This window comes from Prenolepis imparis, unplaced genomic scaffold (genome assembly GCF_030444845.1).
Source record: "Prenolepis imparis isolate NDT839.2.m4 unplaced genomic scaffold, iyPreImpa1.0 SCAF_12, whole genome shotgun sequence".
Classification (NCBI taxonomy): domain Eukaryota; kingdom Metazoa; phylum Arthropoda; class Insecta; order Hymenoptera; family Formicidae; genus Prenolepis; species Prenolepis imparis.
In genome coordinates this window covers 1,807,888-1,826,175 of record NW_028141170.1, presented here as the reverse complement: position 1 = coordinate 1,826,175, position 18,288 = coordinate 1,807,888, and the positions used below count along the sequence as shown (strand labels likewise).

The 18,288-nt window shown below is 30.3% G+C and overlaps 3 protein-coding genes across 9 annotated transcripts in view; 2 read left to right on the top strand and 1 right to left on the bottom strand.

Annotated features, from left to right (window-relative positions):
* The first annotated feature begins 54 nt into the window (after positions 1-54).
* On the top strand, positions 55-528 carry LOC145943561 (ATP synthase F(0) complex subunit k, mitochondrial). The gene is made up of 2 exons (XM_083051156.1): positions 55-266; positions 349-528. The coding sequence occupies exons 1-2, from the start codon at positions 192-194 to the stop codon at positions 421-423; spliced, it is 150 nt and encodes a 49-aa protein (XP_082907282.1). The 5' UTR covers positions 55-191; the 3' UTR covers positions 424-528.
* A 598-nt stretch (positions 529-1,126) lies between these two features.
* Fmrfar (FMRFamide Receptor) overlaps positions 1,127-18,288 on the bottom strand; it is a 50,866-nt gene continuing 33,704 nt past the window's right edge. For all 7 annotated transcript variants that reach the window (XM_083051149.1, XM_083051150.1, XM_083051152.1 and 4 more), the window contains 5 exons: positions 16,620-16,916; positions 15,629-16,100; positions 11,729-11,997; positions 11,234-11,423; positions 1,127-5,016 (listed from right to left, as the gene is read on the bottom strand). In XM_083051149.1, the coding sequence (XP_082907275.1) occupies positions 4,420-5,016; positions 11,234-11,423; positions 11,729-11,997; positions 15,629-15,928 (1,356 nt within the window). In that variant the 5' untranslated portion in view covers positions 15,929-16,100; positions 16,620-16,916 and the 3' untranslated portion in view covers positions 1,127-4,419. The remainder of the gene's footprint in view (positions 5,017-11,233; positions 11,424-11,728; positions 11,998-15,628; positions 16,101-16,619; positions 16,917-18,288) is intronic.
* Positions 17,472-18,288, top strand: part of LOC145943558 (uncharacterized) — a 76,612-nt gene continuing 75,795 nt past the window's right edge. Inside the window, exons 1-2 of the mRNA XM_083051148.1 lie at positions 17,472-17,739; positions 17,945-17,982. The gene's annotated coding sequence lies outside the window, so the exon portion shown is untranslated. The remainder of the gene's footprint in view (positions 17,740-17,944; positions 17,983-18,288) is intronic.

The window sequence follows — 18,288 nt, the reverse complement described above, 5'->3', positions numbered from 1 at the left end:
AAGCAAGCATTGAACGAGATTCAAAAACAGGAAGTTTCTCTCGATATCTCGCGATTTACCTTCGATATATCTCGAGCATGGCAGCTAGCAGCTGATCGTGATCAAGCAGCGAATTCTCGTATTGACTGAAGTCCTGTGGTCCTTTCGTGACCAGAGTTTTCGCAATCGATTTAATTTTTCATCGTGAAAAAATGACTGAAGGCGAGGAGAAGCTAACTGGTTTAGCAAAACACTTTAACAGCCAGACCATGTATGGTCGAGCGAACGTGAGTGATTTAACCTCAAAGTCGTCTCTCGACGAAGTTTACCCTTGGAGTGGATTTTTCAACGTTTCGATTAATTTTTCAGGTGACGAAGGCGACATACGCTGGCATAGGACTGATCGTTTTGTACTTCTACTTGAAACCGAAGAAGAAGACGTAATTCATGAGATGATGGAACTGTAGTTACATTATGTAATGCAATACGCTCTGTGTGGTATATCTCTCCTTCATATTCTTCAAATAAATAGTTAAATTATCTTTTATAGATCTTTTTTGTTTATTGCGTGATGCTTGTTTCTGTGAATGATGTGGTATGTTGGTTGCCATAGGTAACCATTGATTACCAATACAATATATCATAGTTTGCGAGTCACATTTAGTGAAAACAGCAGTTCTACATCTGTTGTTTAATAATTCTTTGCTAAAATATAAAAAATCAGGAAAAAGAAAAAAGTTATACTATATATATATATATATATATATATATACTGTATAATGATTGAATAATATATTCAATAGATATATTGAAATTCTATTAATATTCCCCTATATATCTTGTCTTTGTTTAATTGATATTTTTATTTATATTTTTAAAATTTTGTATAATTAATCTGCTTTATTTTATCATCATATCTCTTGTTCAATATTTTAAGAAAGTATAGGAATATAAATATTTTAGAATACATATTGCAATGGAAACTTCTTGTAATAATATTCATATTAAGATTATACCTTTGTCATATAAATTAGCATATTTGTTTGTTATCAAGGGCTGAATATCTGTAATCCATGTTTTGAGAGAGATTCATTAAATTTATTTTATGTACAATAAAATTTATTTAAAACACATTTGAGTCGTAGAGAAAAGGTACATTTACACGAGTGACAAAACTAATGTTCTAGCTGCATTAAATTAAAGAATTCTACTAGTGATAATACATGGAAACAATTTGTATGATATGCTTTAGTAGCGATGGAATAAAAATGCTAGCTGGAATAAAACACTAATTCAATAATTATAATTTTATTCAATAAATAATTTATCTTAATTTTTGTACATTTGGGAGGGATTAATTAAAAACAAATTTGTTAGATTATTTATTATTAAATGTATAAAAGGAATAACAAGAAGACGTTTAACTTTAAAATCATATTTTTTATTCGAGAATTAGGAAGCATTATAGAATAAATTTTGTGCAAACTTCTTTCATCTCGAGTTTTGTAATCGAATTAGTGTTTTTTTCCCAGCTATTGTTTATTGTTACTTAATGATTTTTACATTGTATTTACAAGAATATCAAGACAGCGGTGGGATAGGATAAACATTTTTGCAGGATAGTAGTCATATAATATATATACAGTCTTATTGTATGTATATTAAATATACGAGTATATACATACATATACATACATGTATATGTATGTATATATATTTAGACGAGTTCGATAGAAATTCCATGACTAGAATGGCGAATCTCTTTTGTCGTATAACTACGAGAGCGTTTTGTTTCCCTCTGTACTTAAATTTAATTACTCCTCCCCCTCTACTTTTAGCAAGAGAATATCTCTATATCCGGAAAGCGTTAAGATAAATTCCAATATATCTTACGTTATTCAAGAACTACATTACTTACAATTAGATAGAAACGCCAAATTGAACAATCTATTTTACTAGACACATTATTGGTATTCTCCTATCGAATTAAAAGCATTGATATAAGTTATAAATAAATAATTTTTACACAGCAGGAGGGAGAAGGTATATTTAAAGTCGGCATGGATATCATTTGATAATTTATAAATAGAAATATATTTACAATTCTCTTATATTAACGTCTAATTTTTGTAATAATTCTATTTTTTTTTTTCAAAATACATATATTTATTTCTGCTCGCTTTATATGGTGAATGTTATTTTTTTCAGTGCAGATATTACATTATATGTTCATGGAACTTAGAAAGCTAACATTTATATTTTAAATGAGGTCTATAATAGTATGCTATTTATATTTCTTTGGCGTTTTAGTGCATTCATTCTTTTCGTTTTGCTTCATCTCGTCCTCTTTCTTTTAAATTTACATTCCTAAATAAAAGGAAATATTTACAGTGTGATCGTGTTGATCTTCCGTCCCGTGAAGATAAATTTAGAAAAATATTGGAAGTTTCTGAAAAATATAGAAAATTCTGTAAATTTATTTTTTATTATATATTTACCGATTATTATAGAGAGTTTTTAAGAGAAAAATATATCTTCTAAATTATCCCAAAAACTTCAAACTATGCTTAAAAGATGTTTGGAAAATTATGACCTATTTTTAGTATTTTTACTTTGTCTCGAAAAATTTTCGAAGCCTGTTTAAAGTGATGTCAATAGCGACTTTCTTGATCATAGGATAATAAAATTTCTCCTTCGTAAGTTAACGTCGTTTGAGACTGATCGGTATGCTAGTAAGTTTGAAGAGCAATAATTCGAGAGAAAACGCAAGAGATATGGAGCATTCTCTGCAGCCTTCCTACAAAGGTCTCCCAAGGGAATGTCATACTCTTGACTTCTGTACTGTCGACGAAATCCGATTTATTTCCTCGAGAGAGCTAAGTATGTGATCAACTCGCCGAAAGTTGTCAGTTCGCGAAACTTTCTTGTTGATCCGTATTAGCGAATTACTTTTTAACTTTTCTTTTATATAACATTTTTTCAATGAAGTTAAACTTTCCATCTTAAAAGCTTTTTGTTTGCCAATTTTTTACTTATTTACAGATGTCAAGATACCATTCTCTGCATATATGTATAAAATATATTATTTAGGTCAAATTTAAAACTATGGTTTAATATGTCGATTTTTCTCCTTTCACTCCTTTTCGCAACAAAGCTATTCAAAGATTCAATTTTTATATCATTTTTCGCTTTGTACGCTTATTATGTAATGCCAATATAAATTTTATCACAAAGAAGGGAAATCTTCTTTTGCTTCATCTATCAAAAGCTGATATCTATATGCTTCTAATTGGAAAAAAAAAAAAAAAAAAACAATTGCGATGGAAACATTATGCAGCATAATTATTTAATGTAATTCTACTCTGTCTTTTCAAAAGTACTATTCAGGATGTTGCACCAAAACTTATATAGTATCAGTTTCTTTCGTTCGATTAAATCGTCGGAAGCAATATGGAACTTATCCGGAATCACTTGAAAGGTCATCGCTGCAAGAAGTGCTCTTTATAAATTGTTCCGCGATAGAAGACTCTGTTATTTTTAACGATCCTTTTTCTTATATCGAAGTTGTGCCATCCTGCGGGATCACAGCGTTCGAACATGAGCGGGAGAATTGGTCCGAGCTCTTCCCGAGAGAACAATAATATCAATTGTCCACCGCACTGCGGAATCTCGTTTTTATATCGCTCTATTCGTCTGAATCCAAAGATCCAAGGACTGGATGTCCTGGATGTTCCATTGAACTAAGATGGGAATATCATATGAAAAATTTTTATATTAATTGTTCTGATAAATGGGTTATTCTTTTTAGTATATATTTTTTAGTTTGTGAATTTTCTTAATACCTGACTAAACTTCTCCACAAGATTTCTGATTGATTAATAAAAAGAAAAAAGGAATAACTAGATTGTTGTTTATTTTAAAATAATCGTCTATTGATCGTTTCACTTTTTTCGGATCTTTTCTTGTTCCAATTCCGATTAGGTAATGTTTTAACAATAAATAATTCAGAGAAAATGTCAAGTGGCAAACTAATTATTCGTTATATCACCTATGATCCCTTTTGATGTTCTTTTTGTCGATATTTTAGCACTTATATATTAATAATAATATTAAATAATAAACCGGAAAACGTGGCGAGTACTTGTATATGATAGATTATAACATGGTCCTGTCATATATTTTTTTGTTTCATCTGTTTTGATCAATTAAAATTTTCGACAAAGGATTAAGATATTAAGTTGACTTCACTTCAGCAAATTAACAGATATAAAAGATGAAAAACTGTCTTTATATCTCACCAATAATGTGCTTTGTTTGTATTTGTTATTCATTAGAATTACCATTTGTTTTTTCTCTCATTACTTGGACGTTCATGAAATTTGATTAAAATATTCAGCTAATTGAAATTTCGCTAATAAACGCGAGGAATAATGTTATCTACTACAGTGTAGAATCGCCGTTTTCTCTTTTGTTCCAACTGTTTCGATCGTTCGAGGTCCTCGACATTTGACTGGGACTCCTCGCTGGAGTCCTGGCCGGATAATAGACGCAGAAACCGGGACTGGCCGGTCTACCGCTCTTCAGACTCTGTCTGGTACTGCCATTGGACACGTGGATGTTGTTATTCCAGCTGATGGTGTTGGCACGGTTGAGATGACCGTGCCTGATCGAGTTTCTCATCTCGATGTTCGTCGTGTTGGTGATCGACTCGTCATATGTCTGAAACTCTGGGCTGTCTCGTCCAGGTACGAATAGCCTGGACGAGCAGAAGAGTTTGAGGAAGATCCTCTTGAATTTCCGGCCGAAGATCACGTAGATGATGAAGTTGATGCTGCTGTTGATGGTCACCAGCAGGTTGCCGAACTGCACCATCCAATGCGGCGGATCATCGATGAATGTTTCGTGCGCGTTTGAGACCAGGGGCAAAATGTTGCAGATCAGAAACACCACTACTACGCATAAAAGCATTGTGGCCAAGCCGATCTCGCGACGTTGATGACGCGACAGCTGTTGTAAATCTCTGTTTGCTTTTCTGACCTGAAAAATGAAAATCCAAGTTCAAAATTATATTATGGGAAATAGTGATAAATTTTCTCGGACAAAAAGAAATAAATTTTTCATTTTTTTTTTTTAAATGGAAAAAATCCCGTACATTATGGCTCAATTAGCAAAATTATATTATCAGATAAATAAAATGTATTTTTGGAACATAAAATATATTTTTGTCAGAAAAGGAATTTCTATTTTTCTATGATATATTTTTAAAGTGGATTAATATTACATTATACGATTTGCATGGTTGAGTCTATGCGTATATTTGCATATTTTTTCCAATTTTATTGTTTTGTGATTTATCTCTTTTTTAATCACATGATATAAAATACTTCATATAAAATATTACAGATATACATTATATAAAAGGTTAATTATTTAGAAAATTATTTACAAAGGAAAAACACAAGTTTAATGATTGTGCAAGTTTGAAAAAAAATCTAGCTCCATTTATTTGATGTCTTTAATTAAATTTGCATGTAATCTATATAATTGTGACTTACGATTTTTTTACGCGTAGATTTGCGAGAACGTAATTAAGAATATTTTACGTCAAATTTAATCTGTTGTCTTTTTAAAGTTTTTCGCGTAAGTAAAGTAAAAAATATTTTTAAACGCGAGAAAAATTAGTGAAAAAGGACGTTAAATAAAAAGTGTCAATTGAATCATTTATATAGTTATTAATAAGTTAATTTCAATTTAAATTATTTATTGCAATTATAAATTTTCAGAAGATTTTAATACATTTCTCACTTCCAAGATAATTTAATCAAGCTAATTAATAAATATGTTTTATATTTCTATCGACAGATCCAATATATCTTATCTTGTGATGTAATATTCATTTATTAATGTGTTATAAAAGAACCTATTATATATCTATATCTCGCTTCGATAATAAATATTTCATTGTTTTTTTTATATGATGAAATAAAAAAAGAAAAATAAATATTTAATAAATTGCCAATCGTGATTCTGTAACGAGAATTACGGTGGTATATTTGCTCATTCAGTGAGATTAATAATACGGAATTGCGATATTATAAGATTTATGAGACATTTTGGTCAGGTAATTTTTTGACGTTAAATTTTCACGAGTGTCGTTTAATGCTATAAAACACAAATGAGAAATAAAAAATTTCATAATGACTTCCAAACATGAAAAAAAGATTAATTGGCGCTTTTGAAAGGACACAACTAATTATAGGAGCGACGAGAGATTAATGAGTGGTTCCTATTTCGTTAACGCAATTTTCTGTGCGAAAAAGAGACTGTCAAAAATGGGAAGAAAAGAAACGCGACAGCCATGCAAATAGCTGAGTTAAAATTACATTATATAAGTGTACCAATATTTATATCTCCTAAATATCATTAGTTTCAGGAGAAAAAATTAGAAAAATATTGAAGGGAAAATATTGAAAAACAAAGAGATTAATAAATATATTTATAATAAATTGTATTTAAATATTTAATTCAATTTTTAATAAAAAATAATTAACTAATAAGTTCATATAAATTATGAAAAAAAGTTTTTTCTAAAATTTCAATTAATTTTTGAAGTGCAAAAATTTATTCCAATTTACGATCGATATAATTATTTTCAAATTAGTTAATTTTTTGAATGAAAAACTTCTCGAAGTGAAAAAGCGACAGAAACGAGTTGCGAAACACTTGGTGTATTGAAATTATAGCCCCAATTAACAGCTTTTTTGTCGCAACATAAAAAATGACAACAGCTTCCCAGACATATTGAAGTTGCTGTTCACTTCGTAGTAAATCAAGTATTATTTTGGCGTGAAATTATGTGAGATACATTGTGTTTGCAGCAGTCCCCGGTGTAACTTTAAACTGCGTCTGACCCGCTTTTTTCGGATTTACGATCGCTCTTCAGCGAAATCGTATCTCGCGACGAAGTCTGTGAAAAATCTTTATCATGTAGAATTCTTTATCTTTTGGATTTAGTTCCGAAAGATTGCCGTGAAATTTTCAATGCAAAAACATCTTGGTACTTTGAAAATATTTGTTAGTTTCTCGATTGAGAGAAAGATATATAGATTATATTGCTAAGTCTGTACAAAAAACCTTGGTTGCAAAACTCCGAGATTAGATATATCCAATAAACTATTAGAAAGAAAATAGAATTATAGAAAATATTTCTAAAATATTACTGATAAAATTATTTGTTTGATTTTAAATTAATAAGATAAAATATACTTATAGTTCTTGTATGTTTAACTCTATTCGCCTTCAATTTTAATTATAGACTTTGATTGATTTTTATGTGATAATAATATCAAGATGTTATAATTATTTTCAAAATATATGTAAATAGTTGACAATATTTAATTTGTTTGTTTCAATTACATCCATACATTGATATAGTTAAACTATCAATAGTTAAATTTCAAGATCAAAATTTCTCAATTTCAAAATCAAGTTTGCTTTTTATATAACTCTACATTGTTATATGCAAATTTGTATATATAATGTAAGATATTATAAAATATTAACAGTGTTTTGTGGACAGAAAAATCTTGCATTGATATAATAATCTGCTTGTTTCTTTCTCTCTATAAAGACGACCAGTACTTACGATCGACAGAGTGTTGTTTTACATTACTTTGTGCAATAATGCAATCCTCGTGCAAAAGGCAGGTAATATCAAGCAAGGACATTGCGATTTGCGTATGAAATTCAGTACTTCTGCACTTTATGTTCATTATATGTATATTTCACACTAATCACACTCTTCCGAATGTTTCGTGGCTTCCAAATTCGCCCACGTAGTGTTTGAAAATGAGTAAGAAAGCGCTGAGTAAATGCCAGATAAGTTGCTATATTTTACTTACGATCAAATATAGTGGGACGAGAAAAGAACATTTGAAAATCTCTAGTTCATGAATGATTATCGAATATACAAGCAATGAATTTATGGCCTCTTTTAAAATAGTAAAAATCGATACTTGCGGCGGATCTTATAGCGCAGTAATGTATTATAATGTATTATAAATAATGTATTATAACATATTATTTACATTATATTTTAATTTTAATTTTAATTTTTAACATTATTTTAAAATTTAATTAACAAATTTTCATTTTATTAATATTTTTTGACAGCAATCAACTGATTAAAGCGTTAATTCGAGGATAAGGTATTATATCATATAATTTACAATATATTACTATTTTAATTTTTATAACAAATTATTATTTTAAAATTTAATTAGCTACTTAACGCCTTAATCAGTTGACTTCTGTCAAAAAATATTAATCGCGGATAAGGTATTATATTTATCAACTGATTTCTGTCAAAAAATATTAATCGAGTTAAAACAAACTTTATATTATTTTTTTGAAAATATTCTTTTTAACATAATATCGAAGAATGGTGCGCGCATAAAGCGCGCTTGTGTTGTTCTAGTGGATTAAAATGTATGATTGTTTTATTTTCAAGGTAATAAAATGTGCATTACATAGATCTTAATATATTATTTGTTTTTAATGTATTTTATAATATTAAATATAATATGAATTAATTGGGAAGTTGTACGTGAAACTCAATAATTAAATTATATTTTGTTATTTTAAAAGTAATTAACAAAATGATTATTTGTGCATAATAATACATGGAAATAAAATTATATATATCTTATATTGTTATGGAACGATTTTACGCGATAAAACATGTTTATCGCGTAAAATCTCAATTTTTGTTAAAGAGAGTAAAATAAACTAATTAACTTCGTAGAAAGAATTAAAAAAAAAAAAAAAAATAGAAAACAATATAAGAGAAAATTCAACTATTTCTAAACTTAAAAATTCGTACATTGAAAACTCGTAATTTTGCTTCACGAATCTACTAATTTACCTCTATATCATTTATCTCTAATTAGTTTTATTTTTATTTTAATTTCTTCTTCTGATTTTGCGACTTCAGCTTCTAGAGCGCAAGGGCAAGTTACGTGCTCGTCTGCTAAAACAATTACGACGACAAAGTGGTAGAGCTAATTATTGTTAAGACTGTGCTTCGCTCGCGGCGGATTATTATGCGCGTCGCGTGTCACCAAATTGCTGTGCGTTACCTCGGATTACCGCATCCGGTTCACCTGCTGAATACGCTCTTTGTGTGACAAATTGTTAATAGAATTATTACTCAAGATATAGGCACACAAAGAGTCGAAACACAAATCACATATCTTTGCAAATAAAGCTGGAGAATATGTACAAATAAAAGCAGGATAAATGTCTCTAGTTGCATCGCATGCACTTATTCTTGCTTTCTGTTCACCGATGCTCATGTTTGAGAGTCACATTGTCTACCGAACAATAATGGGTTATCCTTTTTTTGACCCATAGAAAATTTCAAGCTGTTCCAAAAATCATCGTAATGATAACGAGTTTATTAAAAAACAATTCCATTTTTTATTAAATAATTTCACAATATGCCAATATAAGCAAATGTATGCGTTGATATTTTTGTTCATGCACGTTCATTTTTTTACGTAATAAAGACAAAAGCATTCACTCTTTATTTTATTTGCATGATTTACTCTCGATATTTCGCGAGGACGAGAACCATCAACAAACATCAATTTTGTAAAAATTTCCAAGTCAATTTGCAAGATTAGCCGATTGCCTTCATTTGCCGCATGAATATTCTCATTTGAATTATGCCTTCCGTCCGTCTGTATAAAGTCATCGGAAGTCCCGAAGAATATGCCACCGAAAATCACATCCTGATCCCGGAATTAGGGGTAGAGTTTGCGGGCGCTAAAGTTTCGCGATAAGGGAAAGCCAAGGGAAATTGTTGTCCTTCGACAACTGCTACTTTGTAATTTCAGATCCCCGAGAATCGTATGAATCTAATTCGACCTCGCGGTTAAATCTTATCGCGATGATATTATATGTCTTGGTATTGTTTGGGAATGCAAATTACGTACAATACTATTTTATGAGACCCTTCTTATCTTATAGATTATTCAAGATTGCAAAGATATAATTGTTTTATATTATAATTTATTAATTTTTAATATATTATAATATATTAAGATCCATTCTTATTATTTTCTTGCAAAATAAATTATATAAGGAAAAAAGATATATTAATTACCCATTTCTCACAGAAAAATATACTCTTATGTTATAAAATTATTATTTGAAATTACAAAGAAAGAGACAATCTTTATTAATTCATGTCAAATTAAATGTTATATTAATTTCTAGTTTTTTTTGCTAAATTAATTATAAAATAAAAGAAAGAGATATATTGAAGTAATTAATATTATTATATACTATATATTCTCTTTAATTTTTTATTATTAATTTTAATTCGATTATATTTTTATATTATTTTTATTATAAAAATTTAACAGCACATAAATTATTTTATTTGCATGTTAATTTTTGATTGTAAATGTCTCCCGTATTTCATCGTAGGAAGATAATATTGCTTGTGTTTGCAGCTGTAGTCATGCGGTCTGTACAAGTGGCACGTGTCAGAGCAACCATTCGTGAATTTCGTTGCCCTTATACGTGCTCTCGAATTCTACACGTGTGTATCACACACAAAAAGGAACTTATACACAGTCTGAATAACTTTATTGGTTTCATCACCCAGGCATATTATTCGTATTTTTATGTCACTTTATAGACGACCCGTTATACGACAAAGTTATTGCGGTATCGACACAGCTATCCTCTTTCTCTTTCCGTTCCGTTCGGGGCTTATTGCAAATTCTAAAAAGAAGTTTTAATAAAACGGAACGGGAAATATTGGTTTTATTGGGAAAAACTTCCTGCTGCTGCTGATACGCTATTCAATATTTTACCTTTAATCCCCGCTTTGCGCGACGACGTATTTTGAATTTTCGCTATTTTTTATTGTCTCTGATTCAGAATTTGACGATTATAGATGATGACATCTTTGCAATAATGGTAATTATCTCTGATCTCTTCTTGCCGCGTTATCATTATTATTTCGCATAGTTAGTTTATCATGTAATTTATATTCGAAAAAAATTACATTAAGGATAAAGTTTATATACGTGTAAAATATTATTTTTGCGAGATATATTATTTGCAAGAAATATTATTTTCCGTAAAATATTATTGGACGATACAATATTTATTTTAACGAAATAAAATCCACGATTCAATTTTCGAAATTATGACGATGTTAGACTTTACTCATGTTACTCACCCGTTGATAAATGGCCATGTTGAAAATCACTAGCGCGATAAACGGGAACATGTAGTACACGAAGAAGTACATCCAATGGATATACAAGGTGACATAATACTCGTTGCTTCTCAGTTCCGTTGGCTCGACACAGTACACTGTGATATTGTACTTCCAATGTCTCTCGTTGTACACTGTGATTTCCCAGAATCTAAATCAAATTTGTAAATTTACATTTTCATTAATTTACATAATAATTTTTTATCTATCGTACAATTATAATAAATCTAAAAAATATTTTTCTTGCTTTACATATTTTTCTGTTATATATTTTCATTATAATTATTTAATTGTTATACTATTCGAAAACAGAAGATATAGAATAAAGAAAATCAAAAGTTTGATTAAAATAATTTTAAATGATCTTTTTTATTACATATATTAATCTTTATTAAAGAAAACAACGATAGTGAAGGATAACATAAACACATAGCTTGAATTACATCTATTACTCACTTGGGTAGATTGTAAATACAGGCGAAGATTACTATGACCACGACTGCCACTTGCGCCCGTCCATAAGTGCAGAAGGATCTGGCTTTCAGAGGGTGGCAGACCGCGATGTACCTTTCTAAGGTCACCGTTAATGTCAGGTACACCGTCACAAATTGCGCTATGCAAGATAACGGATACAGGTACCTGATGGTCTTCGGATAGACAATAAATTTGTAATCGAATAGTAGACCAGTGTACGTGCTAATCGCCGGCAATCCGTAAATCAATACCTGTAAATGTATAATTTTTACATGTTATTAACAATTTGCATGCTAACGATAAGAGTTTCTTATATGAGAACAAGTTCCTTTCTAAATCATGAATATTCGTTAAAATCTTTTTGCGTATATATCTCAGTAAATATAGTAATTAAAATAGTAATTAAAAATTATATTAAAGTAAGCTTATTTCTTTAATTAAACAGAAAAAAAAGTCTTCATTATATTCATTTGTTATATTCTCATTATATTATATTTGGTCTTAATTTGCGAGTTATTAGAGGTTCTACAATTTTAATAGTGTATAATTAAAAAGTTATCGACATTTATTTAGATTTTGATATTGTGTTAAAAAATATTTCATCTTAATTACTTTATACTTTTGTGTGTAATAATTTATTATTTTCAAGATTCATATTCTTTATTTTTTTCAATAAATAATCTTCCTAGCTGCTATTTATTGCAAAATGCGATTATTTATAGACGGCGCCTTTCTACTCGTGACATTTGATCGATGAGTGAACAAATAGGTCTGTAATGAGAGAGAGAGATAGAGAATCGCTTCACATGATTAATTAATAATCGGGGTGGCTTATGTAATGTAGTCTTGAGAGAGTTGGGGATACTACAGGATGTTGTGTATGGAGTTTCTCGCCCCTCCGGCCCATCTCTTTTACCGGAAGCTCCTGCTTACCTCTGCTGCTTAATGCTATTAATCTTGACTTTACTCACGAGATCAGGAAACAAAAGATAATACATTGAAATTTATTTACACAAGCTTGACGCGTGATTTATATTATACTTATATAATATCCTAGTAGACGCGCGCGCATTTTCGACGATATTAATTCTTCTTCTCCGAGTTACAAATTTATTTATCGAGGATAAATTAAAGAGAAATAAAAACTTAACTATGATATCAATTCTTTATATTATATTGTTTTTGCAAGAAAGAGTTGTAGCGTGCAGTTGATATTTACTTCCACAATGTATTTTAATGCTACTATAAAATATTTTAAAAATAAAACTTTCTCAGCGATATTTTTATGAGTGCCTTGATTCTTCTAATAAAATATTTTTAAAAATTTTGTATACTTTTTGATTTATAGGTACATATATACCACAATTAGTTATACTCATCATAATTTGTTTTATTTATTTTGTAGGACATCCTGTAAAAAAAACATTGCAAATTACTACAAATTTAGAGCTTATTTCTACATTCATTAATAAATAAGCTTCTCTGTATATGTATGCATATATGAGGTAAAAATAAAAGAACCAATATAAAGTTATGAATTACATGTTTAAAGATATAGCTTAAATTACATGAGGCAAACTCGGACGCGCTACTGGAATATACATATATTAAAGAGGATTTATTTTAATGAAAAGCTCGGCTATATTGCAAATTTACGGTTGTGTAGAACGCAGGACTGAAAGGGTAAAATTAAAATGAGAGGTCTGCATTTGATCATTGCGACAAATCTGCGACTGGTATGTTTTACAAAAATTGATTTCCGATATTTAATACTCATTATTAAACGTCGTGCTATTAATCTTTTTCGACTTTTGACTACTCCGATGAACATTAATTAATCGCCAAAATCATACGTAGATAAACAGGAGCGGAGAGTGTTTTACATTTGTAAAACATACAAAAAGAATCTCAGTTGAAATAACGCCTTGATGAAAATTTATAGTCGCGTGCAAGATGTTAATTAAACCTTACGAGATTACACTTTAATAATAAACAAAAATCTCATGAGCGCAAAGCTGTAAACTGCATTTCTCTATTGCCTTCGAGATATAAAATATTCGCAAATGTAAGTTACAATTTTTTTCATAAAGTTTTTTCAAAAATTTGGTATATTCGACAATGATAATTCTCTCTCTCTCTGGTTTTCTTAATTTTTACATTTATTTTGTTCAATTATAAGCTCTTGAAATTTTTAATATTTAACATCGTTATTTATACATATCTTTTAAATTAATATTCTATTAAAATAAGATCAATCAAAAATTAAATAAATAAAAAAATTGCAATATCTAATATTCATAACATAATAATTATGTAATTTATAATTTTTATATCACTTTTAATCTGATTATCCTCGGTGTTTCGAAATCTACCTAAAAAATAACGGTAACATCGTTATAAAGTTTTTGAAATGCAGCTCGATGACTCGGAAACGACACGAAACGGTGAACTTTTTTTTTGAAAAATTTTATTTAGCTATGGGATGCGAATGTGATTGATTGACAGGTACCAGACATGCCGATAGTAAACGTGCTGGGTCATCTGGCTGCAATCACGAAGCATTCCACGATCACATCGAAAATCGTTTCTGGTCATGTGTGCCAATTAAACATTGATTTTCCGATCGGCAGGTCGCGAGTTGTGAAATATCGCAGTTGTTTGTGTATCACGCAGAGAAAAGAGATACGCCTCGTTGGGAGAAGAAATATATTTTTAAGCTTTATATATATATAAAATATAGAATAAAAAAATATTTATTTATTTGTTGCCTTATTTTTAAAAAATAATATTTATAAAAATAATAATTAAAAAATATTGACAAGTAATATACATATATGAATTATCAATATTTATATTTATCTCTTATTATATAAACGAAAGAGATAGAGTAAAATATTATTCAAAAGTATAAAACTCAATAAAGAATGAGATGAGCGTACGTTTAATATACTAACTCTTTCATGTCGTTTCTTCGTAATAACGGCGAGAAATAACTCGGGTAGATTAACTTTGATCATTTCTTTTTACATAAAAAGTGTAATATTCTACACCATTTTATGATATTATATAATTCTACCGTATAAAATCTAATAATTCTGTATAAATGCTAGCTTTTAAAAAAATTTCAAGTTAAGGCTCCTGGGTGCTCATCGCGGCCATATTGGATTGTGACGTCAGAAGCGAGAAAGCACACGCTGAAAATTCTTAGATGCCATTTTTTAATGAAAAGATATTTCAATTAAACAGCACTTCAGATGGCTTTAGCACACTCTTAAAAAACCCCGAAAACTATCCTTTTCCCTTTATAATCAATCAACAGCTGTAAAATGATCGAGTTATCAGACTTTGACATGCGGAATGACTGCGCATGTGCAAAGACCAGACGGATTGGGCTTCATAATATTACATTTTACAGCTGTTGATTGATTATAAAGGGGAAAGGATAGTTTTCGGGGTTTTTTAAGAGCGTGCTAAAGCCATCTGAAGTGCTGTTTCATCGAAATATTTTTTTATTTCGAAATGGCATCTAAGAAATTTTAGCGTGTGTTTTCTCGCCTCTGACGTCACGATTTCGACATGGTCGACAAGGAGCCAGGAGCCTTAAATAAAGTATATTCTTTTTTTCGTATAACTTTGCAATTTTCTCGAAGTATCAGGAAATGAAACCTTGCATAAATATACCATTTTATTTGCTGCATTCATTATTCATTCATTAGTTTTATAAAGATTATGCTTTACTTGATCCTAGCCTTTTAAATTGCAATTTTTATATACTTATGATCTTATTTCTCCTTTCCTTTAAAGATCAAATAGATTTAAATTTTGCGCAGAAAATGCAAAAAACAGAAAGATGTAAAATTAAGAGAGATAATTTTTGCTTACCGCGATGATGATCAGCACCGTGTCGCACCTGGCCAGTCCAATCAGCAGATAATTGATAGACGACTTCATTTGCGGCCGCGACAGGATAATCATCGAGATTGCGTTGCCGAAGATCCCGAAGAGACCGATCAGGTTGATGAATATGCCATAAACGATAAAGTCAGACAGGCCGTTAGTGTTGATCTGGTTACACTCGAACGGCCCGCCGTCGTTGCTGTCGTTGCTGTCGAAGTTCTGCGCGAACTTGCTAACATTGTAATAACTGGAGTCGACCGTCGTCGTCGTCGAGTTCATTTCCATCGTTCAGTTTCGCAATTCTCTAACCACTTCGTCCCGGTTTTGCACTGCTCTTCGATCCCGCCTTTTCACGTTACCATTTTCACTCTCGCCAGCTCTTCGTCCGTCTCTGTTTATCCTTTTCTCTTGCTTGTTTCAATTTCGGTCGTATCTTTGCGCCCCTCGAATTTAACAACTGCAAATCATTTGTATAATTTTTGCTTTAATTTATTCTTCGTTATTGCGCTGTTTTAATTTGATTCTTAAATATACATGTTTTCGTTAATATGTGTAGGTGTTCCGTTAATAAATATTGATTGATGACAACAATATGCTAATGGGTTGATTATAATCTGCAAGTCTAATAAAGTTTAAAATTGAGAAAAAATTACGGGATAATTTTTTCATGAACATGAATTTGATAAAAAATATACATCGTTTTAAAGAGATGAAAAATATGTTTGCAAACTTGTAGAATCTTTCGTGAAAAAATGCAGGCATGATGATTTAGAGATTTGAGATTTGTTTTTCTTTCCATGCGTGCATATACAAGCTTCACCATCTACATATATGCATCCGTTAACATTCCTTCCGAATGATTATAGATTTATCGGAATATCGAGAAAAGACATTCGCTCGTCTCTCGCAGACACACGTTTAAAATCGACAGAATCTCTTTTACCAAAAGCATAAAAAAAAGAGAATTATTTTGCACCTTTGTTGTCAGATATCGGCTCGATGACTCGCTTTCGCGTTGTCTTTCAAAGTCAAAAGATCTCCGAATGAGTCCGGGTATCATAACGTCGATCTCTTGTTATACTCGATCTATATTTCGCTCTGTACATTATCTTCAATCGTGTTTTGCAGAGAGAATCGAATTGGTTTTATCGTCTTCGCGTAGAGAGCTCGGCGTAGATACTTTTTCGATGTATCGCTGTTTTACGACGGATCGCGAGCCGCTTTGCCATCCGAATCCTGTGTCGCAGTAGTTTTGCCAACGGTAATCTGTAAACTAAAAAGAAAAAAAGAAAATGTACATTTATATCTGGGAAAAAGGGAAGTGAAATTGCGCCTATCGAATAAAAGAAACGCAAATTACTTGAACCATCCTCGGAAGAATAAAGAAATATATTATGTATATTGAAATCATATATAAGTAAAAAATTGAAAAATTAATATACTGTAAATTCGTCGAATTCAAATTTCGATGTGTTACATTTTTCAATCTTATTTTTTAAATAATGAAATATTTCTGAATATATTTCAAGTAAAAGATTTTATATAGATTTTCTCAATATTATTTCATTTTATGCATCGGAATATCGGTGCTTTTTTCTTCTATTATTTCGTGCCATCGTCCACGAATGTTGTCCGAGAGTTTTTCATTGTTGCTGCAATTTAAAGTTTCAACGAGCGCGAATCAGGGACTCATTGTTAGACCAGTTCATGGAGCAGCAGCGAGAAACCGCGTCGTTGTTACATGACTGACAGTCGTAATGTTTACACTCGAGCTTTCGAGGGCGCCGAACTTGATTGCAAACAAACACGGTCGTCTCTAACTATAGCTTATATAGGTAGCGCGCGTTATGGAAAGTCGCGACGGAATATCGTTAAAGGTATCTCTCGCGTTCAGTAACTATCGGAAATCCCGGCCGAGCAATCGCATGAGTTCGCTAAGTTAAAGCCGACGAAATATACGTTTTGCATGACGGAATCTCTTTTGGCAAATAATAGCAATTTGATTTCATCGATCGGGTTATGCATAGCCGCCCTTGTGAGAGACTTTTCTGACTGAACCCGCGTTAATTGGATCATCACTAATTGGATTATAATCGGTATGGGAATATTTATTTAAGAGATTGTGGAAAATCTGTTTGAAAATATTTGTATTTTGTTAAAATCTGTAATATTTCAAAGTTGAACTTATTTCTCTTATTATTTAAAAATTAAGATATTCGTGTTAGACTTTATTTAATAATCATTGTTTATATTTCGATATTATTGTGATAAGTCCTTGACTTTATTTGTATTTTATTTCAGACAGCGATTCCTTTCTGGCTAAAATGTAAAAAGAAAATGTAAGTATCTTTACTAATAAATATTACTAAAATGTTAATTAGAAGTGAATCCTTTCACTGTTAATTAATAGGCAATATTATTGACTTTTATATTGACTTATTTTCTGTGCATCCACTTATTATGAAATTATTGTCGAATTATTCTAACGGATATTTAAAATATAGTAAATAATATATATTTTTAATTATCTTGCGAATTGGAAGCAAAACAGATAAAACCGCTTAGACCATGTGTATATAAATATAAAGTGATTATTTTTCCCACGTGCACAGTGCTTTTAGGATTAATTAGAAGTTTTTACCGGT